This window comes from Dermochelys coriacea, chromosome 3 (assembly GCF_009764565.3).
Source record: "Dermochelys coriacea isolate rDerCor1 chromosome 3, rDerCor1.pri.v4, whole genome shotgun sequence".
NCBI classification, from domain to species: domain Eukaryota; kingdom Metazoa; phylum Chordata; order Testudines; family Dermochelyidae; genus Dermochelys; species Dermochelys coriacea.
This window is the reverse complement of record NC_050070.1, coordinates 15,325,452-15,349,517: the sequence shown is the minus strand read 5'-3', so window position 1 is coordinate 15,349,517 and position 24,066 is coordinate 15,325,452. Positions and strand designations below refer to the sequence as shown.

Below are 24,066 nucleotides of genomic sequence, written 5' to 3'. Positions count from 1 at the left end.
TGGACCTTCAGGAAGCAGTTCAAATCTTTGCAACCAAGAAGGCACCGAAAGCACCACTTTGATTATTCAAACAGATAAAAATGCCAGTGTTTACTATGCAGACAAGAAAAGTTACATTTGCTGTTCAGGCATTTGAAAGTTAAGTGTTACTTAACATTTTTGAACAAAGCATTTTAGGTTGTTAGTTCTCCTTTATTGGGGTAGGTAGCAGTGCAGTACCATAAGAGGATTAGAACAGGAAGAAGGCAGAATTGAGACCTTTCAAAGTTTTGGCCCAAGCGAGGGAGCATGGGGGCGTCATTTGAGCTCCCCGCCTCAGGTGCCAAAATGTTGTGAGCTGGCCCTGAGCACACTGTCTCTTTAAGCCAAGCATGCAGGAGTCTGAACACTTGTTTAGTACAACAGCAGCAGCTCCTACTCCTGAGTCAGAGGCACCTGCACAGACAGGCTTCTGTCCCCACCTCCCCACTCAGTGGAGACCTACTCAGGCACGGCCACCTCTAGCATCGGATGAGCTCCTCCAGTGCTGCACCAGCCATGGATCAGCTTCCCAGAGGAGACTGCCAGGGTGACGGGAGCTGGGCAGCCGGAGAGTGGCGGCTGCTGGCTGGGCAACCAGCTCTGGGAGGGGTGCTATAGATGGGAGCTGAGGCAAATTTTCAGGTGGCTATAGTCCCTGCAAATCCCTCCTTGCACCACCCCTGTTTGTAAAATTATAATGTAGTACAAAACTTAGGGGTGGGGGCCAGGTCCCCCCTTCCTCCCTAAATGGCGCCCCGCTCCAGGAGCTGGGGCTTCAATTAAAATACCCAAAATTGCGAGGCTCATGAAAAAACTAACAAGAGTTGACAACACTAGAATCATAGAATCATAGACTTTAAGGTCAGAAGGGACCATTATGATCATCTAGTCTGACCTCCTGCACAACGCAGACCACAGAATCTCACCCACCCACTCCTGTAACAAACCCCTAACCTATGCCTGAGCTATTGAAGTCCTCAAATCGTGGTTTAAAAACTTCAAGGTGCAGAGAATCCTCCAGCAAGTGGCCCGTGCCCCACGCTGCAGAGGAAGTCAAAAAAAAACCCCAGGGCCTCTGCCAATCTGCTTGGACTAAACTCTATAATGGAGACCTGCAAAACAATAAACAACCATACTTTGCATTTAAATGGCACTTTACAGCCATAGATCTGAAAGTACTTTACACAGAAGTGTAAGCATTACTATTTGTATTTTAAAGATGGGGAAACTGAGGCACAGATAGGGTAAGTGAATAGCCCAAGGTGACACAGCAAGTCAGTAGTAGAACCAGGAAAACAACTCAGGGCATCTGACTCTCACAACTACATCCTCGCACTTCACCATGCTGCTTCCCAAGAAGTAAGCATGCTACAGAAAGCATAAAATGTCTAGTTCCACTGGCACCCCTTCCTGTCTCCAAAATGGGGCAGCCCTGCCTCGCAGAAATGATACAAGGGAGCCAGCCAGAAAGGGGGCATGCCATGGAATCGCTTCTCCCTTTCTATGCCCCCAGCTGAGTTCTCCTTGCTTTGCATCCTCTTCTGCCATAGAAACACTGTGGAGAATCCACCCCTTTGCAATTACGTGCCTTTGATTAAATAAAACATTCTGATGACATTAGGGTGTGGCTCCTACCAGTCTCCTTCTACATCCCTTACTATGATGAACCTGTATTTCATATCATTGGAATTACATGGGTGGATAAGAGGTTACTCCACATCAAAGTGGGAGAATAATAATTGTATTATTATTTATCATTTGTATTTATTGTAGCCCAGCCAGCCAGCCTAGGAACCTAGTTATGGACCAGGACTCCATTGTGCTAGGTGCTGTACACACACAGAGCAAAAAGACAGTCCCTGTCCTGAAGAGCTTACAATCTAAGTATAAGGCAGAGACAACAGATGGATCCAGACAGTTGGGGAGTACAAGTAAACAAGTGAGACAATATTGGCCAGCATGATAGGCTGTGATCTCAGCATTCCTGCAGCCTAACCGTTAGTAGGGATCATGACAAAGGAGAGTTAAAGGGGTTTTGAAGGAGGACAATGAGTAAGTTTTACGGATGTTTACAGTGAGCTTCTCCTGAGCGTGGGGGGCAGCATGGGAGAAAGAATAAATGTGCCGGTTTGCCTTTACACCCAGTTCCTGCATGCACTTACATATATTAGGAGCTTTGCACACACGTAGTCCCACTGAACACAATGGATCTACTCACATGTGAAAAGTTACTTACATGCGTAAGTGTTTGCTACAGTGGTGGCTTCAGGGCAGAGATTGTATCGCCAGTACGTTCTGCAAAGCCCCTTGCTTTACATAGATCAAAAGTGTGCTAAAAGTCGTAATGTGAATATTACATTTTTGCTGCTCAAAGGAGTATACACTAAAGGAATTAGTTTTAAAAACTCTGGCCCAATCCTTCACTCACTGAATTCCCTGGGAGTTTGTAAATGACTTCAGAGAGAGCTGAATCCCACTGCAATGCCAAACAAAACTAGCAAAAGGTTACTCGTGTCAAAGGGATGCGGTGATGTATTTTGCAGTGTTTTATTGTAGACTGTAATCATTACTCTGCGCCTCAAGTGTTGCTCTGTGTACAGTATTTTGATGTACTTGTAAGAGTTCATTTTGATTCTCCTCTGCTGTCCTGTTGAAGATGCCTCCACTTATCTGAATAGCAATCCCACTAAAGTTAATTTGACACCTTGTTTGCTGAGATTTGCTAAAGGACATTTTTCTCTCTTTTGTACAGATAAAAAAAAACCCCAAACTCCTCAACCCAAAGCACCTCAAAGTGATAAACACATAGTGCCAAATTCTTATCTAATTTATACTCCCTGCTACCAATGTCAACATCTCTAAATACAGGGCTCAGTACAGGTAATGTGGTGAAATGTTATGGCATGTAATATACAGAAAATCAGATTAGATGATCTAATAGTTCCTTCCAGCCTTAAAAAAAAAAATCTATGAATCTAAAATTTGTCCTTTATTCTCTATCCCTGTTCATCTCTCATGTTGACAGCTATAACCTCCTTTCTATACTCCCCAGTCTAGTCTATCCAAAACAGGGTTGACACAATCATCTTCCTCTCCTGACCTTCCTCATTCTGACCTTATCTCTTTATGGTACTTATGTGGCCTCCATCACCATTGTGTCTTAGTACCTCACCATTTTTAATACATTTACCTTCAATACATTTACCTTCCCCAGTGAGGTAGGGAAATGCTATTATTCCCATGCTAGAGATGGGGAATTGAGGCACAAAGAGACTGAATAACTTTCCTAAAGTCATAGAGGAAGTTTGTGAGAGCGCTGGGAACCGAACCTGGCTCTTCCAACTCCTAGGCTGGCAGTCTAACCACTGGCCATCCTTCCTCTATTTGCTCTAGCTTACTTCGCCAGCTTCCACATCAAATCCAAGCTCTTCATCGTCATTGCCCAGGCTACAAAATTCATTACATACCTACTCATTTTTCCTTCTACACCCATACTACTATTAGCTTCTCCCTTGGACTTGATCTAAGGCACATTGAACTCAAAGGGAATCTCTCCATTGACACCAATGAGCTTTGGATCAAGCTATGTCCATCCTGCATCCACATCTAATATTATGTCTTCTTCTAACCCAATTACAAATAGAAGAATTTCTGAATTAATGATCAACCAACCCTTCTCTTTTATGCCACAAACATTTTTCACATACTCACCCATTCCATCACATGTGCTAAGTAACAGCCACACCCCATTCTTCATTTATCTTATACAAAACAGTTCTTCAGTTCAGATACATTCAGCACATTTACCCTGTGTACAGCCCTATGTACACCCCTGTGCACTATATAAATACTACAGTACATCAATAAGGGAGCTGCAGAAACCAGTTTGGAATCAACAGCAACATTTCTCTGCATCATCAGTCATTGGTGTTGGGGAGAAAATGGACATAGATGTTATTGCTATCTTGTCTTTAGTCCTTGGACTTATTATCATGCATTTTTTGTTTCAGCCAAAAAATCCAAATTCCCCACCTTTTATCCGTGGTTGGATCCTTGGTTTGGAGCTGCATTTCAGTTTGGGAAAGCTCCTCTGAAGTTTATAGAACAAGCCACAATCAAAGTAATAAACTTGTAGACATAACTGTATGAATAAGTAATGTCTTATTGGAGAAATGGGATACTACCATGTTACTTTTCAGAGTAGTAACCGTGTTAGTCTGTATTTGCAAAAAGAAAAGAAGTACTTGTGGCACCTTAGAGACTAACAAATTTATTTGAGCATAAGCTTTCGTGAGCTACAGCTCACTTCATGAGCTGTAGCTCACAAAAGCTTATGCTCAAATAAATTTGTTAGTCTCTAAGGTGCCACAAGTACTTCTTTTCTTTTTACCATGTTACTGAAGATTATATTGTAATGTATAAGCAAAAGAAAGAAGACTTCAGGTTGAATATTTAACCTTCATTTTTGCATTTCCTGATTTTTGACCATTTAAGTTTATACCATTAGCTGAGCTTTTCTATTCTAATTTCTATACTTTGTTTTTAAGCTTATAGTTATTAATGCTGAGAAGAATACAAGGCTCCCCTTCCCGCAGATCTTACAGACCAGGCTTTGAAACAGCTTCCTTTTCCTGTACAGCAGTGGTTTTCAGCCTGTGGTCTGCGGACCCCACAGAGTCTGTAGACTGTGTCTAAAGGGTCCACAATAGGTTGTCATTATCATAAAACAGTGGTTTTCAAGCTCGGGTCCACAAACTCTTGGGGGTCCGCAAACTATGTCTAAGATTTCCAAAGGGGTCCACACATCCATTTGAAATTTTTAAGGGGTCATCACATGAAAAAAGGGTGAAAACCACTGATATATAGGTTGGAAGTAGAGCTGATAAACTGTTCAGCTGAAAAAATTTCAATTGGAAAATGATGTTTTGCCAACATCAATTTTTTTTGAGGGAACATGTCAATTTTTATTGACATTTTGACCAGAAAACATTTGAAACCGTCAAAATCAGAATACAGTATTTTATTTTGACTTACATTTCATTTTGACATTCTTGTTTAGTTCAGCTCTAATTCTGATTTCGTTTAGACTTTTAATTTTTTTTTTAATTTTTAATGTTATTATAATTATTTAAATGGCACATGCATATATTATATTTAATAGTGTCATGTTTCGATGTTATCAAAATGAAAACTTTTGATAAGGTCTTTGCAATGTTTCCAAACTGAAATAGTTTGAAATTTCCATTCCATAAAATATTTTGAGCTTTCAACTGTTTGTTCTGATTCGGGATGATTTTTCCCCCTGCAACACATTGGAATTTCCCACTGGACAGAAAATCTGTTTTCTGACCAGCTTAGAAGCCATTTGGGCAGACTTTATAAAATCTTCCAGTGGCATCACATCCTTAGATTTGCCTAGCTAGAAGTCAGGAGGTCAGTCATAGATGACTCGTTCCCCTCCATATTGGGGGGACACACTCTAAAGGGGAGGACACATGGTCGCCCCACGTGTCTCCTCCGCCCAGCGACCCCACTCTCCTGTCCTACACCCAGCCTGCCACCGCGCTTTCCCCACTCCACGTTACCTCCGGGGGAGGGGCTCTGTCACTGCTCTGTGCAGTGCAGCAGCTGCCTGAGAGAGCCTGGCGGTGGCCCGCTCCCAGGACGGGCCAAGCGAGCCGGAAACACGCTGTGGGGGGGGGACCTCTGGCTCGCTCGGCCCCTGGCAGCCAGGCCCAGCTAGGGAGCGGCCTGCTGCTCCCAGCGAGGTTCCCGCTGGCAGCCCTTGTGCTGCACCGAGCCGCGACCCAGAGCGACCAACACGAGGAACGGCTGGTCCCGCCCCCTCCATTCCCCACTCAGGCCCAGCTGCCAGGGATAGGGGCCGAGCATGCCGGGGGACAGGCGCAGCGGGAGGACAGAGGCCCTTTCCCTCCCCAACCTCATAGGCTAATCTGAGGGGGGGGCACTTAAGTCTCTGGGGACTTTTGCCACCAACCACAATCCCGTCTATATGCTCCACTTTGTGCCTCACCCAAACTTTGCAGGATATAATATAATCACACATAATGTTCTGTAGGCTGACACAACTCCTCCTCTCCCCGCCACTGAATTTTTCTGTTAAAGAGAGATTCTTTTCTGTGGAGCTCAGGCTCACCACAAGAAAGAGAAGAGTTTCTCTCCATGTCCAGCAGAGTCCCACAGGACAGGGGATCTTCTCCTACAGAGCTCTTAAACTCTGCAAAAGAATGCAGGCAGATTTGGGTGAAGACTGTTCTTGCTCTGAAATCTGTCTACAGAAGTTCTTATGGGTCAGGTCAAATCCTGCCCAGTTATGCAGTGAATGAAAATTGTTACATTCAGCAACTTATGTGAAAGGAGTGGATTAATGCAATTCAGCAGCTAGCTGAGAAGTATTTAAATCACAACAACTATCCTCTTAATTGACATCCTTATCTGGAGTCTCAGAAAGTCCAAGTAGCAGATCCCAGAAGCAGATCAAATTTGTATTAGTATCATACCTTACAGTACTGTATACATGGATAGAATAAAAACACCTGATGTTATTAAAACATTATGAGGCCAGATTTTTAGTTGCATCCGATGAAGTGAGCTGTAGCTCACAAAAGCTTATGCTCAAATAAATTTGTTAGTCTCTAAGGTGCCACATGTACTCCTTTTCTTTTTTGCGAATAGACTAACACGGCTGCTACTCTGAATTTTAGAAGATTTTTAGATTTTTAGAAGTCATCCTTGTTTTTGCAATTTAGGTTATTTAGAGGCCGAAGTAGCAGATTGCATTACAAATAATTGTGAAAACAAAATAGTATCCATAAAAACAGGCCTCGTTAAGATCAGGCTGAAAATGTATCCTAATAGTTGTAGCAATGCATAATTTGAGCTATTTTGGCTTTTTAAACTTTTTTTTTTAAGTTAGCCCTCAACCCAAGTCTCAAATATTGTTGGCCCAAAATTCTGAGTGCAATTAAATTGTTCTCACAATTGGACCCATTTAGATACCCAACTCTGATTTATGGATGCAGTCAGTTAAGTAGGCTTCCAAATGAGTACATCTGCTGGTTCAATTTAATTATGCTTAAAGCTTTACACCTGTGTTTAAATGCAAGTTCATCATTGTGCCCACAGTGTAGGAGGATGTTTTGAAAACTGAGGTCTTTCTCTGTATTAATGTGGTCAATTCATATTGACCAGTGCTGGAAATCAAAACACAACTGCATTGTGCTAGTACAGGAAAACCAAATAGTGAAACTTGCATGACTTATTGCATTATCCATGGAAATGTAGAAGGTAAACCCAAAGCATTCTGGGCTGATTCAAAACCCCATTACTAGTAATAACATGGGTAAGAACTCCAGGCACTCCATGCACCTGAAGAAGTGGGTTTTTTACCCACAAAAGCTTATGCCCAAATAAATCTGTTAGTCTTTAAGGTGCCACCAGACTCCTTGTTGTTTTAATGGGTAAGAATTGGTTTTAAATATTCTCCATTCCATTAAACCCATGGCCAGCTCTAGGTTTTTTGCTGTCCCAAGCAAAAAATTTGCCGCCCCAAGCTCCAAGAGCGCAACTGCCCCCTCCTCCCCCAAAAAAGGTGGTCGGAATGCAGCCCAAGCAAAAACAAAAAAAAAAGGTGGCCGGAATGGCGCCCCTAGAGTCGTGCCGCCACAGGCATGTGCTTGCTTTGCTGGTGCCTAGAGCCGGTCCTGAATAAGCCGCTTTTACACTGGTGCAACTCCACTGAAAATGTTCACACACAAAATGTTCCATTCAATAGAGTTAACACTATCATGTTTCCGTGGACATTATTTTGCACTCAATTATCTGTGGATGCAGTCTGCTGTTTAGTCATCTAAATGACCTAAATTACAAAAACAAGGCCAACTTCTAAAATATCTGGCCCCATAATGCTTTAACACCACGTTTTATTATGTAAAACTGTAATAACAGAGTGCTGAATCAGGTTCATAATTTTCGTCTTGACAGTGTCCATTTAAAGTGGGTTTTAACTCTTGATTAATTGGCAATTGCTGCAGAATTTATGGGAAATATCTTGGTCTTCTGTAAAATACACTAATACTACAACAACTTTTGTCAGGATTTTTTATTATTGTTTGTTCTAGTATGGACCAGTGTTCACCGTATACATTCTGGGAAATCGATTCACCTTTGTGACTGAGACAGAAGATGTTCTTGAATTTCTGAGGTCTAAAGAAGCAGTTTTGGATGAAGTGGGGCAGCAAGCCGTCCAACACACGGGTACAGGATATTCTCTTATGTAGACCTCAAATCTAGTCACATATCAAGATTAAGAAGCTTATTTGGATCCAAGGTCAAGTCACAAATTTAGGGAGAAGAATCCAGTACACAAAAATACTGGGCTAGATCCTTGGCTGATGTAAACTGGCATATCTCCATTGGCTTCTGACCCATTATTTTAGTAGTGCCCAAAATCTCAATCAAGGCCTCATGGGGTACATCTACACTGTGATAAAAACCTGCAGCACTGAGTCTCAAAGCAGGTCTGCTGATGGGGCTATAAAACTGCAGTGTAGACATTTGGGCTCAGGCTGGAGCCCAGACTCTGAGACATTTTTAGATGTAGATGTTTTATAGCCTTGCAAGCCCAAGTCTGCTGACCTGTAGCCAGCTGCAGCCATGCTGTGGGTCTTTTATTGCAGTGTAGACGTAACCTTGATGTTAGATGTTGAAAAACAGAGGACACAGTTTGCCAATGAGTTTTGTTCTGGTCCTCTACATGGAGTGGATTTAACCTTTTGAGCACTCGTTATAGAATCATAGAAATGTACGGAACCTCAAAAGGTCATTTAGTCCAACCTCCCATGCTGAGGCAAGACCAAATATACCTATGCCATCATTGACAGGTGTTTGTCTAACCTGTTCTTAAAAACCTTCAATGATGGGGACTCCACAATCTCTCTTGGCAAACTATCCCAGTACTTTATTAATCTTATAGCTAAAAAGATTTCCCTAATATCGAACCTAAATTTCCCTTGCTGCAGATTAAGCCTATTACTTCTTGTCCTATCTTCAGTGGACATGGAGAACAATTGATCACCATCCTCTTTATAACAGCCGTTAACATATTTGAAGACTTATCAGGCCCTCTCCCCCCGTCATGTTTTCTCAGGACGGAACATGCTCAGGTGTTTTTTAACCTTTCCTTGTAGGTCAGCGTTTCTAGACTCTAATTTGTCCATATTTTTCTTAAAGTGTAGCACCCAAAACTGGACACAATACTCCAGCTAAAGCCTCATCAGAGCTTAGTAGAGCAGGACAATTACCTCCTGTGTCTTACATAGGACACTCCTGTTAATACACCGCAGAATGATATTAGCTTTTTTTGCAACTGCATCATGTTATTGACTCATATTTAATTTGTGATCCACTATAACCCCCAGATCCTTTTCTGCAGTATTACCACCCAGCCAGTTATTCCTCATTTTGAGTTTTCCTTTCTAAATGTAGTACTGTGTACTTGTCTTTATTGAATTTCATCTTGCTCATTTCAGAGCTATTCTCCAATTTGTCAAGGTCATTTTGAATTCTAATACTGTCCTCCAAAGTTCTTGCAGCCCCTCCGAGCTTCGTGTCATCCACAAATTTTATAACCAATATTTTCTGTTCCATTATCCAAGTCATTCATGAAAATATTGACTAGTGGCAGACAAGACAAACCCCTGTGGAATCCCACTAGATACATCCTCCCAGTTTGACAGTAAATCATTGATAATTACTCTGAGAGTATGATTTTTCAGCCAGTTGTGGTCTAAAGGAAATTGCTGTGAGGTGGGTGCACATTTCCCTTGTTTGCTTATGAGAATATTATGTGAGACTATGTCAAAAGCCTTACTAACATCAAGATATATCACATCAGCTTCCCCCATCCAAGAGGCCAGTAAACCCTGTGAAAAAAAGAAATTAAGTTGATCTGACCTGATTTGTTCTTGATAATTCATGTTGACTGTTACTTATCACCCTGTTGCCTTCTAGGTGCTTACAAATCGATTGTTTAATAATTTGTTCTAATATCTTTCCAGATATCAAAGTTAGGCTGACTGGTCTATAATAGCTGAGTTCCTTACATTTTCCCTCTTCATCTGCTTTGGTGGGTGGGTGGGGAATTAACTTGCTGGTTTCCAAAACATGCTGTATATTTTCTATTTAAGTTTCAATCTCCAAAGAAAGCTTTCATCAGAACTGTAGCATGTTCTTCAAATTGATGGTACAACAATTGAGTTCCTCTAACCTGCATCAGTTCTCTGAGACTCTGTGTAAAGAATTCCATGAGCACGTGGAGCATTTGGGCAAAGAAGGAACTGAGGATCTCAATGACCTAATAAGGTTCGTAGATATACAATCCAGCTCTATTGCACAGATATCCAGTATGTTTATTAAACACATAAATATTTATTTATTGTGGGTGAAATTCACCTGTGTTGAGGGTCAGCACAAAATTCTATTTCTCACTGAAGTCCCACATAAGACTGATTTTGGGGGCTTAATGGGGACTGATGTGATGCAAGGCCCTCTGTGCTGACCCTCTGGAATCTAGCTCACTTTCCCATGGCAGTGTTGGTTCTGCAGGCCTTACAGGAGTAAAAAGTTGTTAATGTATTTCATGTCAGCAGATCCGATTCTATTATTGTCAAGCATCAGATTTGCCGAGTGAGAAGATTCCATTTTACATAGTCACTTTTCTCACCAGAGTCACTCTTAAATAAATACTCTTATACTGCTAACCAAAAAGATTACATTCTTGCCTTAAAAAATGCTTGAATGAATGACTTTTAACCTTCTGTTTTCATAGGCATATCATGTATCCAGCAGTAATGAAAACCATGTTTGGGAAAAGCTTCTGTCCAACAACTGAGGAGTTTGAAAGGCATTTTCAGAATTATGATGAAGGATTGGAAGTCGGGTCCCAGATACCTGAATTTTTTTTAAGGTGAGTTTTATGCTTCATAAATTGTTCCTTAAGGTGCATTTAAAATCCATTTCCATTTATTATCTCGTCCTCTCACAGGAACTGGGGTAAATCCAAAACTTGGTTACTTAATGTATTTGAAAGGATTGCAACAGACATAAAGACAGGTTTCAGAGTAGCAGCCGTGTTAGTCTGTATTCGCAAAAAGAAAAGGAGTACTTGTGGCACCTTAGAGACTAACAAATTTATTAGAGCATAAGCTTTCGTGAGCTACAGCAGACTTGTCTACAGCCAAGCTCTACGATATAACCGCATTTGGCTGTAGACAAGTGAGCTGTAGCTCACAAATGCTTATGCTCTAATAAATTTGTTAGTCTCTAAGGTGCCGCAAGTACTCCTTTTCTTTTAACAGACATAAAGAAAGACAAATCTTCAGAAAGTGGCACTAAGATAAACCTACCAAAAGATTTTTTTTTATAAAATGCCAGGTTAGCATTGGTGTAGTTAGGGGCTAAGTTATGGACATGGGCCAAAATTTTTAAAAATGACTAGTGATTTTGGGTGTCTCCATTTTAGGGTGCTCAAGTTGAGACACTTTTGTAAGACCGAAGGGTCTGACAACTTAAAAGGATAGAATTCTCTGCTACCTCTATAGGAGAAAAGTCAGCTCTGACCAACTTCAATTACATGAATTTAATGTTGCTTGCCTGTAATTCCACCTACCACGTTTTGTTGCTTTGGTTGGAATTTCTGTATGATTTGATTATTATTCCTGTACTCATGAAAGGGAATGAGAATTGTGCAGGATATGCCCTGGAGTGAGTGGTCTCTCCGATTTAATAAATAGCACCTTTTGGAATGGTAACAAAACTCAAGCCGAACAGGAGGGAGGGGGAAAAGGGTTCTAGCCTCAGACCCGGGACTGTTAAGTAATAGGACTTTTTTCTTCAATAAACTAATGTGATCATCCTGTAGGCAGAGTATGTTAGCAAACCATTCTTTTAGACAACAACTAACATACATATTCATTCTCTTGTTTATGAGAGACACTAATACAGCATCTCCTGGACAATTTGCATGGAAATGGAGCTTCCAGTTATTTGCTGCTCTTGTTCTGGGCTTCCCAAGTTAATGCTATTTCGGTAAGTACATTAGCTGAGAAATGCTTTCTCGCATCTTCGATTTGTTGGGAAAAGACAGGAAAAAATAACGGTCAATATCTGGCAGATTTATTAAGGAGTGAAGAAGCTTGTAATGTGTTCACTCGACAGAGGGATTGAGGGCTTGTCTACACAAAAAATACTACAGCAGCACTGCTGCAGCATTTCAGCGTACACATTACCTACCCTGATGGGAGGGATTCTCCTGTCAGCGCAAGCAATAAACCTCCCCGAGAGGCGGTAGCTCGGTCAATGGAAGAATTCTTCTGTCAACCTAGTGCAGTCTGCATGGGGACTTAGGTCGGCTTAACTACACTGCTCAGGGTTGTGGATTTTTCACACCCATGAGCGACGTCGTTATGCTGACCTAATTTTCTAGTGTAGACCAAGCATCAGCAACTGATACAAAGGAATTCAAATTCAGTATTGATAAGGAAAAGGAATATTTTTTCCCCAAATGTATTTCTTCCTCGCACCTTCCACATTCAACAGCTAGTAACAGGTACAAAGAAGTAAAGGTTGCCAGGCAGCTTGTGCACAGGAAACACTCAGCACTTCTCCAACTACCCCTGGTAGAGCAGGGTCTAACTCGCTCACAGGCAACAAGGAAATCTCCCAGGAGGTCTCTGGTCCCCAGCCAGACACAGCTGCAACAGAAAATCTGTGTGCTGTGAAGGCAGGACCTGACTCTTTACTATTGCTAAGAGACAGGGGAAAAAGTGGCAAGAGCACTGGCCTATCTTTTGATGGTGCTAATACTTCTGATGAGATGGGCGGCCAGTGAACTGACTGTTGTGGGAGGCTAGCCTCTGGTGCCTCCCCTTCTGCCCAAGGCCCCAACCCTTGCCATCCTCTTCTGCCCCATCTCTCTTGCAGGAGCCCAGAGCACCCCCTGCCCCAGAGCTCCAGACAGGCCCCCAACCCCAGTTGCAGAAAGGAACTGCAGGAAGGGGCCTAGGGGTGGAGTGTGGGCAGAGCCACTCCAGGCTGTCTGGGGAGGCACTGCCTCCCTCAGCCTATGATACCCACCACCCATGGCTGAAGAGCACTGCATAATGCATTGTTAGTGCTGACACCACGGAAGGGAGGATGCTGCTGGCATCTCACAATTTTTCCACCACATCACAGGTGGCTCCACAGGTCACGAACTTGAAAATCTCGTTCTGCATCTTATGCAGAGTGCCTCACAGAGCAGAACAACATGCTGCCCGCCATCAGAATGGCTGGTATAAAAAGAATGCACAACGTGGCCTGCTTAGTAGCTGGCAGCACATGGAAGATATTTCAGTGAATGCTCACGCTCTCGCATGACACATTGGTCGGTGTTGTGAAAGCCTCACTGAAAGCAGCCACTATTTTTCTGTTACCCTTTTTTGACCTGAATGACTAGTCAAAGTTCCGGGCCCTGCGGATGTTCCAGCTGGGAGTAAAAATTGATGATGGAGTCTGGTATTTTCTTAGATACAATCTTGTTTATCTGAAGGAATGTATAAGGTCTTGCTTCTTCAAACTCAGGTCTTTTTAGCCAGCACCAGACCCAAAAAGCTCTCTCTGTAGCTTCTTCCAGGGCCATGCCATGCTTACAGACTTCTGCTTGGATTTCTTCAGGCGCACTCCATCGCATGCATGCCCTTTCCCAAAACAAAATTCAGCCCAAAGCCCACCCTCCACACCATCCAAAACTTCTGGACAGCATCATATAATCCTTTTGTTTTACATGGGGGCATGTGATTAATTTAGCCTTTTACTTACGTTAATTGAAGGATACATTCCATCCACCAATCTCAATGAGGTTTTAATTCAAACCCTAACAAAGTTTCATCCAGCTCATAACATTTCCATCCCATGTCTCTTGGAGATTAGAGAATGTAGATAGTTGAGCACCTGTTGGGGAGGGTTGCTGCTTATTCTCTCTTTTTTGATATCAGTGTCTGTTTATGTAGGTGTTGACACTATTCTCATCTGGTTGCTAGGTGTACACACCCTCAGGAATTAAATAAGGGGGATCCATCTCTGAGCTGGGCTGTAACTGGGTCTTTAATTGGACTCTAATTAGATATATATCTCTAATAGCTCAACCTTCAGTGGTGGTTGGATTCTCAGTTTTGGTTAAACCCCTTAAAAAGACTGGCGCCATATGGAAAATACATACTTGAATTGGGATTTTGTTTGGGGCTGTTTGGTTCAGGCCCATCAGTAGTTTTGGAAGGTACAAGTAATCTTCTCATTTGAAATAAATGTGTTGGAGTAGGTGCCTTTCCTAATTGGATTCAGGGCCTATAAACCGCTCCTGTTGAAGCTGGTGGCAGTAAAGCTATTGATTTCAATGGGAGCAGGAATGGGACCTAGTTTTGCTATCCACAGATCTGTGCAAAAACTTGGCAGTTTCATTTTACCCAAGGCTGGAACAGGGTCAGCTGCTGCCTGAGCACCTGCTCATGGACAGAGGTTGCTTTGCAGTTTCCAGCCTCAATTTCCATTCTTGGACTTTCTTGCAGGAGCCTCTCTCACTCACTGTAGCTCCTGGTGCTCTTATGGGGAATCACCTGATGTCTGGCAGTGCCTCTTCAGTAGTCAGGCATGGCTGGCCCCAGGCTTCTAGGTCTCAAAGGGCCAAGCCCCTCTGTTACAAGGGAACGTTGTGGGATAGATTCACCAGAACTCTCTGGCTGCTTTACACCATTCCAGTAATGCAAAGCAGCCATAAACCTTGCTAACCCTGTCAGAGGAGCATCCCCAAATAGCTTTAGCAAATTGGAGAATCTGGCCCCCGTGTTTGGTTTTGTTGCCTGTGCTTTTGCATCACTTCGAGTTCTGTTTTGAGTTCTGCATTTGTGCAGCCCACAAAGTTCAGAGCAAACTGCTGCATTTCAGCTCATATCACATTGAAAGCATAAAAACTGAAATACTCCATAAACCGCCCCCTGCCCCACCCCAGGTTCATTTGAAACCAGGCTCTGGTTCTCTGCAATAGTTTATCATCTCAACCTTATGAATCCAGATAAGTGACGTGGTGCTTTGTTGTGAAAACACCGTTCTAGCTGCCAATTCCTCTTCTTTTGCTCATTTGTAGACACTGAATGCCTGATTTTCACAGGTGCTGGCCTCTCACTAATCCAGGGGAAGGTAAAAGGGGATGTGGGTTCTCAACTCCTCTGAAAACCAGGTCCGTAACTTATGCTGCTTTCTTTTAAAAGATTTTCAATAACGTTATATTTAATTGCATTACCAACTCTGCCCAACTTACTCACCTGCCCTGTTAACTAGATGGGGATTACTCATGTGAGTAAGGTAAGCAGGCTCTGATCCATTATAGTGACCTAGTTTTAATTTACCAGAATTTAATATTGCGGAGATAATTTGTCTCTGTAGGGTGCCTTTTGGACCCTGGCATTTATACTATCCAACCCTTCTGTTTACAAGAACATCATGGAGGACATAGTTTCTGTTTATGGCAAAGCAGGTAATAAACCAGAAATAAGTGACTGCAGTGGTACGGAACAGAAAGTAAAACCACAGTTAACATATGACCAAAACCCTCAATCAGTTTTTGCTCTATCGTTACTCAGCCTGATCCCACTGAAGTCCATGCGTGTTTGGCCACTGGCTTTTTTGGGAGTTTGCCTGAATAAGGTCTTGAGGCCCAGATCCTGAAGAGTCTTTAGGTGCCTTACTTTCCTTGATTTCAATGGGAGTGAGGCACCTAAATACTTCTCAGAATCTGGGCCTGAGTAAAATCAGGGTAAATATTTCTGGATTTAGCATCTAATGATTTAGCCTTTATATTTGTGTAATATCTTCAACTAAATGACATTTTTTTCATGTGTGCTGTTCCATGACTTTTCCATGAACTTTCAGGGATTTCTGAGAGCATTAGCCTTACTGAAGTTAATAGCACCCTTGCGGTACTAAACTCAAACAAGGGAATGGGATAGCCACAGTGGGTCATTATTACTGGTTTGGGCCAGGTACCCCAGTGCAAAGTGATCTCAGCACCAAGGTGAAATATCCCTTCTCCCCACCCATGAGTACAAAGTGGGTTCAAATCACTTCCATTCCCCCAATTTTCTAAATTGAAAGGAGGCTGACGTACTACTGTCTATCTGTATCATGCCATCTTGTTTCAGCAGGTGAAGCTTGGATTGAAGTCTTTGAAGACAACCTTAAGAAACTTCCATCAATTAAGCAGTGTATTTTGGAAGGCTTACCGGCTAGTGGCCTCCGGTTCAATCATAAGGAAAGCAATGAAGCCACTAAAAGTTCAGGTATTGTATTATTTTAAATAGACTTTGTATTTTCTTGTAAATCTTCTGGAAATAGATGTCACTAGTTTATTCAAATTGTCAAGCCCATTATTTAAAACTCTGCTGTAGTTTAAAAAAAATCTGACAAAAATGGGTCATGGTGAAACAATCCAAAAATTTGAATTTGTTTTGACCTGACTCCAATTTTTTTTTTCAAACTTTTCAATTTGCTGAACATAAGAACAGCCATACTAGGTCAGACCAATGGCCCATCTAGCCCAGTATCCTGCCTTTTGATAGTGTCCAGTGCCCGATGCTTCAGAGAGAATTAACAAAATGAGGCAATTATTGAGTGATCCCTTGCCTGTCATCCAATCCCAGAATCTGGCAGTCAGAAGCTTAGGGATACCAAGAGTATGGGGTTGCATCCCTGACCATCTTGGCTAATAGTCGTTGATGGACCTATCCTCCCTGACTTATCTAATTCTTTTTTGAGTCCAGTTACATTTTTGGCCTTGAAAATATCCCCTGGCAACAAGTTCCATAGATTGACTGTACATTGTGTGGTGAAGTTCTTCCTTTTATTTGTTTTAAACCTGCTGCCTATTAATTTTGTTGAGTGACCCTGGTTCTTGTGTTATGTGAAGAGGTAAACAACACTTCCTTATTCACTTTCTCTACATCATTCATGATTTTAGAGCCCTATCATATCCCCCCTTAGTCGTCCATTTTCTAATCTGACCAGTCCCAGTCTTCTTAATCTCTCCTCATATGGAAACTGTTGCGTACCCATAATCACTTTTGTTGCCCTTCTCTGTACCTTTTTCCAATTCTAATATATCTTTTTTGAGATGGGGCAACTAGAACTGCGAGCAGTATTCAAGATGTGGCTTTAGATAGTGGCATTATGATAGATAATAAGATAGGAACCATTAAGAAAGGGATAGTTTCTAACATTCTGTTCGCTTTTTTGACTGCTGCTGCACACGGAGTGGATGTTTTCAGAGAAGTATCCACAATGACCCCCAAAATCTCTTTCTTGAGTGTTAACAGTTTAGTTAGACCCCATCATTTTGTATGTATAGTTGGGATTATGTTTTCCAATGTACATTACTTTGTATTTATCAGCATTAAATTTCATCTGCCCTGTTTCCTAGTTTTTCAAAAAGTTCTCCCCCAAAATTATTTTTGGAATTGCCAGCAAATGGAAAAAACCCTTATTCACTCAGCTCTAATTACGGTAGCGTGTAGGAATGCCAATCAAGGATCCCATTGTGTGAAGTGCTGTTACTTGACAAGTACAAACAAGATGGCTCCGAGATGCACACATTCTATATTTTTTGTATTCATTATATCCTCAGACCTACTCCATACCTCCTAACCAGCATCAGCTTCATTGTTAAGGTGAGTCAACCACACAAAAGGAGAGCATGTTGATGGTATTATTTGTATAGTATGCCAGGGGCCTGAGATTCTGTACAGCAGTAAAGTAGATTCATAGATATTAAGGTCAGAAGGGACCATTATAATCATCTAGTCTGACCTCCTGCACAACGCAAGCCACAGAATCTCACCTATCCACTTTTGCGATAAACCTCTCACCTATGTCTGAACTATTGAAGTCCTCAAAAGTGTGCAAACTGCCTGGAAGAGTTTACAGTCTACTCGTAAAAGGGTATAAAACAGTCAATACACATTGCTGGTTCTTTATGAAAATACTGGACACATTTCAAAAGACACAGGAGGATGCATGAATTATTTGTCCACTTTTCCTTAAGTCAAGGAGGTCTTTAAAAAAATCCCCTTGTTTTCTAGTACTATTTTATTTGACTTTTAATTAGTCACTTAAGATGGGGTGTCTCCTGTCGGCAACACTTCAGTCCTAAAAGAAGAAGTGCCAGAACACACTTCTGGTATTTCCAGTAAGTGATACTACTGCAATACTGTTACAGCCCCCCCACCAAGAAGTGCCAGAATGGCATTCGGGAGCATTCCAGCAGGACTTGAGCCCTGTTTACAGATGGTCTTTAGTCCACACTTCACTATAGTAACACTAACAAGAACATGTATGGTTGATCCCACTGCCACTGAAGTCAATGAGAATTTTGCCTTTGGCTTCAGTGGAGCAAGATGAAATATTCTGCACATCATCCCAGGATTTCCCTCCCTCGCACAATTTTTATTCGACAAGACATTCTGGTAGCCAATTGAGCTTGCAGTTATGTATTCCTTTGCTGAGGATTTGTGTTTCTCATTTAGAATTTTGTCATTCCACCTGGTGACTTGCTGATGGCATTGCCTTATTGGTTGCACAGGAATCCAAAATATTTCCCTGAGCCTGAAATATTTAAGCCTGTAAGTTGTTTATTTTGGGACATGTATTTTGCTCTGTTTTGCCCTGGGCTGGAAAAATGGAGCCATGTGAAGGGCTGAAAAGCCAGCAAACAATGGTAAAGTGTGTAAACTCCCTGGAAGAACCTACAGTCTCAGTATAAAACATAATTTATATTGCTTGTTCATGAAGAAAAATACTGCAATACCCCAATAATTCATTGGTCAGACCTTGCTACCACCCATCCCTCTCCTCTTGTGAGAGGGAACTGGAATTCATAACAGATTGCAAATAAACCCCAGCAACAATACAGCTTCATATGCAAGGATTAGCTGTGTTAAGTCATTTTTAGCCTGGAGAAATAAAGTTAAGACTATTTATACAAGGCTTATTTGGAAAAAAATGGTTTTCTTCCCACAGGGTCATTGGGAAGAGGCAACATTAAAGAAGAATGCTTTCTTGAACAGCTATTTGGTATTTGGAAGAGGAAAGCACTGGTGTCCAGGAAGGTCAGTGAAACAGCTGGGTTTTTTTTATTCCTAATTCTGTGGAAAATAGCTCCACTGGAGGAGACTCCTCTTTTATCTCCATAACATATTCTTTTTGCACCAGTGATCAGTAGCATGCCATTTCTGGGGGTCTGTCCAAGGTCAGTCTATTAAAAGACTGCACACAAAGGAAGAGAGATGAGTTTTTTGATGGATGGAAAAGCAGCGTAGAAGATCAGGAGATAAGGGTTCTGCAGAAGAGGAGTCAGAAGTCAGCCCAGCTCTGCTGTTCTCCCAGCGTCTTTTCATCAGTGGAAGGTTATTTCAAATACAGGATGTGCCAGTTTGAGCTCATGGCATTGGAGTGGCTATAAAACATTCTCTGCCCTTGGAGTAAGGCATAATGCAGTAATCTAAGGGCTTTTCTTCATGGGAAAGTTTTACAGTTATGGTTTACCAGATTGAGTGTCCACAGGGGAGGTTATACTGGTCTTAGGGGTGGCTTTTTCCAGTTTAGTTTAAACCCCTCCCCAAGTGACAAACTAAACCAAAACCAGCCCTCTACTACATGTCATTTGAAATTAACACCTAAGGTAACACTGAAAAAACTCCTCTGTTTAGACCTTTAACTTTCTTATCCCTTCTGCCCTTTGTGCGGAAAAGGAAGTAGGATTTAAATGGGTAAAAGATACCAGGAAAAAAAAACATACAATAGAATATAATTATACAGAAACAGTGCTAGGATCACGATGGATAAGTTTTTTCTTTCAGGTGGTTTGCTCTAATGGAGACTCACATGTTAATTATTATACTCCTTTATAAATATCAGTTTACTCTTTTGGACCCAATGCCAAAGCAGGTAACATCTGTCAGTATCTGCATCTATTTTCTTTAAACACTTAAATCTTTTACCCTCAGAGCTTATCTACATGCAAAAGTTGCACTGCTATACCAGCATAGTGAAAGCAGTGCAGCCACCCCAAAGCGTAGATGCAGTTATATCAATATAGCTTATTCCATAGAGGGAGGGGAATAAATTGCACCGCTACAGACTAGGGACCGAATGGCTCGGCAGCAGTTCTGCGGAAAAGGACCTAGGGGTGACAGTGGACGAGAAGCTGGATATGAGTCAGCAGTGTGCCCTTGTTGCCAAGAAGGCCAATGGCATTTTGGGATGTATAAGTAGGGGCATAGCGAGCAGATCGAGGGACGTGATCGTTCCCCTCTATTCGACACTGGTGAGGCCTCATCTGGAGTACTGTGTCCAGTTTTGGGCCCCACACTACAAGAAGGATGTGGATAAATTGGAAAGAGTACAGCGAAGGGCAACAAAAATGATTAGTGGTCTAGAGCACATGACTTATGAGGAGAGGCTGAGGGAGCTGGGATTGTTTAGTCTGCAGAAGAGAAGAATGAGGGGGGATTTGATAGCTGCTTTCAACTACCTGAAAGGGGGTTTCAAAGAGGATGGCTCTAGACTGTTCTCAATGGTAGCAGATGACAGAACGAGGAGTAATGGTCTCAAGTTGCAATGGGGGAGGTTTAGATTGGATATTAGGAAAAACTTTTTCACTAAGAGGGTGGTGAAACACTGGAATGCGTTACCTAGGGAGGTGGTAGAATCTCCTTCCTTAGAGGTTTTTAAGGTCAGGCTTGACAAAGCCCTGGCTAGGATGATTTAACTGGGACTTGGTCCTGCTTTGAGCAGGGGGTTGGACTAGATGACCTTCTGGGGTCCCTTCCAACCCTGATATTCTATGATTCTATGATTCTATGAAATTATGTGGTATAGGGCACTTTTATGCTTGTATAACTGTATCCATACTGCAGGTCGTACTGCTATAACTATATAATTAAAAAAAAAAATCACATCCTTACCAAAAATAGTGATATTACTACACAATGTGTAGACCAGGCCTCAGTTGGAATGTTTATCATTTTGTTAAAAAATGAATGATAAACAAAACACATAAGGCCAAATCCTGCAGCCAGAGTCCCCCCTGAGGGGGAGTCAGCGGGACAGGCTGGCCCATTCCCACAGTCCTTTATGCGGACAATCTAGTTGGGTCTGGACCAACCGGCCACCTTCCTGACTCACCCACATTCCCCTTCACAGTGTGCAACTTCTCCACAGCTCCACCCTTCCACTCAGTGGCAACACCACTGTGGCCTTTTCGGAGCATGGGTACCCGGACTGCACAGGCTTTGTCTGATAGCAAGGGATCTAGCCAGCTAATACAGGTGGATGCTTGGAGCAATGTGGCATTCAAGCGGAATTGCTGACTGCTCAGTGCTGTCCCGCACCAAACCTCTTGAGGTTCTCAGTAGTGCAGCACATGTACCACAATCTGGGGGCAAGTATAGAAGGCACTTCAGTGGCTAGGCCTCAAGAGGTGCTAGCCCAGTTAGGTTCCAGGAACACAACCACCTAGCCCTCATATAGCACTTTTCATGAGTAGATCTCAATGCACTTTGCAAAGGATGTCAGTATCACTATCCCCATTTAACAGGTGAGGAAGCTAAGGCACAGAGGTGAAACAACTTGTCCAAGGACATGAGTGGGAGATCTGGGACCAGATCTCCTGAATCCCAGTCCATTGCACTATCCACTAGGCCACACTGCCTCCTACCCACTAAGCACTCAGACACACGTCTAAGTGAAGGGACATTTATCTGGTCTGGCAGAAAAGGGAAGGGTTGCAAATACTCTAGGTGTGCAGTGGCTTAGAGTTACATTTCAAGGTAAAACATTCCTAGTCTGGCCCCTGGGGGTATCCAGTCCAGGGTTAGGCCTATTATCTGGGGTGTCCTCTCCCTCCTCTGCTGCCTAGTCACCCTGCAACCACTGTCCTGCCCAAGAGCAGGGGGCAGGGTCTTTCAAAGAGTTTCTCCTCTGTTGGCCAGGGGAGGAGGATGTGCCTGTGTCCAGGTTGAAAAATCAGCATGGAGGGGGTTGATGGGAATTGATCTCACAAGGCTTTAATGAGGATTTTAGAAGGAAAATGTTCAGCCGACCCTATTTACAGTAAGGAAACAAACTTGTGTAGGCCAAAGATGGATTTGGATTTAAAAATCAGTGTCAAACCTTGTCATGGGGAACTGTTAACAAGTTCCTCAAAATGCTGCACTGTCAGACTGTGGTTATACAAACCAGAGATTAATGGCTAGATCTTCAGAGGTGTTGGGCACCCACTATTTCACACTGACTCCAGTGAAAATGGCACTCCTGAAAACCAGGTGAGTGTTTGGCACTCCTGAAAACCAGGCCTTTTTTTATTGGTCATCCTAAATAGGGATTTCAGTGTCCAATTCTAAGACACCCAGGTTTGAAAATTTTGACCTAAAGTGTTAGTCTTATGCTTCAAAGGTATCAAAGAACAGACACCAACCCTCAAAATTAAACTCAGTAAAGGTTCATGAACATAAATAACTTGCCAAACAAAACAGAATGTAAATGTATTATATCTTCAACTTGTGATTGACTAATAAATGGCCTGATCTCATGCTGGTTTTACATGTCCTCAGTGAAGTTACTCTTGACGATATAACAGAGCAGAATGCATCCCAAGGGGACAGGTTCTTACAGGGTAAGAGAGTAGATAGTGCACTGGACCAGCACTCTGCTGACCTTGGTTCTATTCCTAGTTTGCTCCTGGGTAACCTTGGGCAAGTAACTTCCCTTTCTGTGCTTGTTTCCCTATCTGCCAAATGGGGATAATGATACAGACCTCCTTTGTAAATTGCTGATGAAAAGTGCTATGTAAGAGCTAGGTATTATTAGTAATTACACTAAGGCACCTTTACACCACTCCATGAAGTACAAATGTAATTTATTCCCACTTTATGGGCCTTTTACACTGCTTTGACCTTAATTTGTGTAAACTTAATCTGTATGTACATTTACAGGTTTTTATTGTTTGTGATTTTCTACGGAGTCTTCTCCAATTATCAAGGGTGTGTCACCCCGACGGACCATGCAGAGTGCAGTGTAAACTCAGAGAATGAAAGTTTATTTTATTAACTTAGTTTCCTGTACCAGCCACCTCCAGAGTAATGGACCATTTGGCTTTTCTGATTTGGCATTTCCTCTGTTCTTTAATGAATTCACAGTTTTAACATTTTTAAATAGGAAAACGTTTGTATGCTGAGAATGCTCAGTCATATCTTCAGATGGTGTAAATCTACGTATCTCCATTGATTTCAGTTGCCTTCAGTGAAAGTTATGTCAGTTTACACTAGCTGAGGACCTGGACATTAGTATCTAACCTGAGAACAAATTATTGTGAATTGAATGTTTTTGTGAGCAGATTAATAGATTCCAAGGTCAGAAGGAACTACTCTGCTCATCTAGTCTGACTTCCTGTCTAAACGCAGGCCACAGAATTTCCCAGAAATACTTCCTGTTTGAACTACAGCATCTCTTAAAAAAACATCCCATCTTGATTTAAAAGTTGTCAACGATAAAGATTCCACCATGACCCTTGGTAAATTGTTCTAGTGATTCATTACCCTCATTGTTAAAAATGTACTCCTTATTTCCAGTCTAAATTTGCCTAACTTCAACTTCCAACCATTAGATCTTGTTATACCTTTGTCTGCTAGGTTGAAGAGCCCATTGTCAAATGTCTGTTCCCCATGTAGGTACTTATAGACTGATCAAGTCACCCTTTAATCTTCTCTTTCTTTGAACCCTCTCGATTTTATCAACATTCTTCTTGTTGAGTTATGGACACCAGAAATGAACACAGCAGCCCAGGAGTGGTCACACCAGTACTCAATACAGGTGTAAAATAACCTCTCTACTATTCAAGATTCCCCTGTTTATCCAACCCAGGATCACATTGGCCCTTTTGAC

General features: G+C 42.1%; 1 protein-coding gene across 1 annotated transcript; it reads left to right on the top strand.

Moving 5' to 3' along the window:
- The first annotated feature begins 3,962 nt into the window (after positions 1 to 3,962).
- Positions 3,963 to 23,582, top strand: LOC122459199 (24-hydroxycholesterol 7-alpha-hydroxylase-like). Its single transcript, XM_043510146.1, is given in 16 exon segments — positions 3,963 to 4,068; positions 4,071 to 4,141; positions 8,163 to 8,298; positions 10,230 to 10,404; positions 10,871 to 11,008; positions 11,087 to 11,154; positions 11,412 to 11,435; positions 12,032 to 12,129; positions 15,520 to 15,610; positions 16,278 to 16,354; positions 16,356 to 16,412; positions 18,651 to 18,746; positions 19,144 to 19,232; positions 19,983 to 20,070; positions 20,847 to 20,848; positions 23,147 to 23,582. Coding segments are annotated over 16 exon segments (1,386 nt in total). The 3' UTR covers positions 23,217 to 23,582.
- The last annotated feature ends 484 nt before the right edge of the window (positions 23,583 to 24,066 follow it).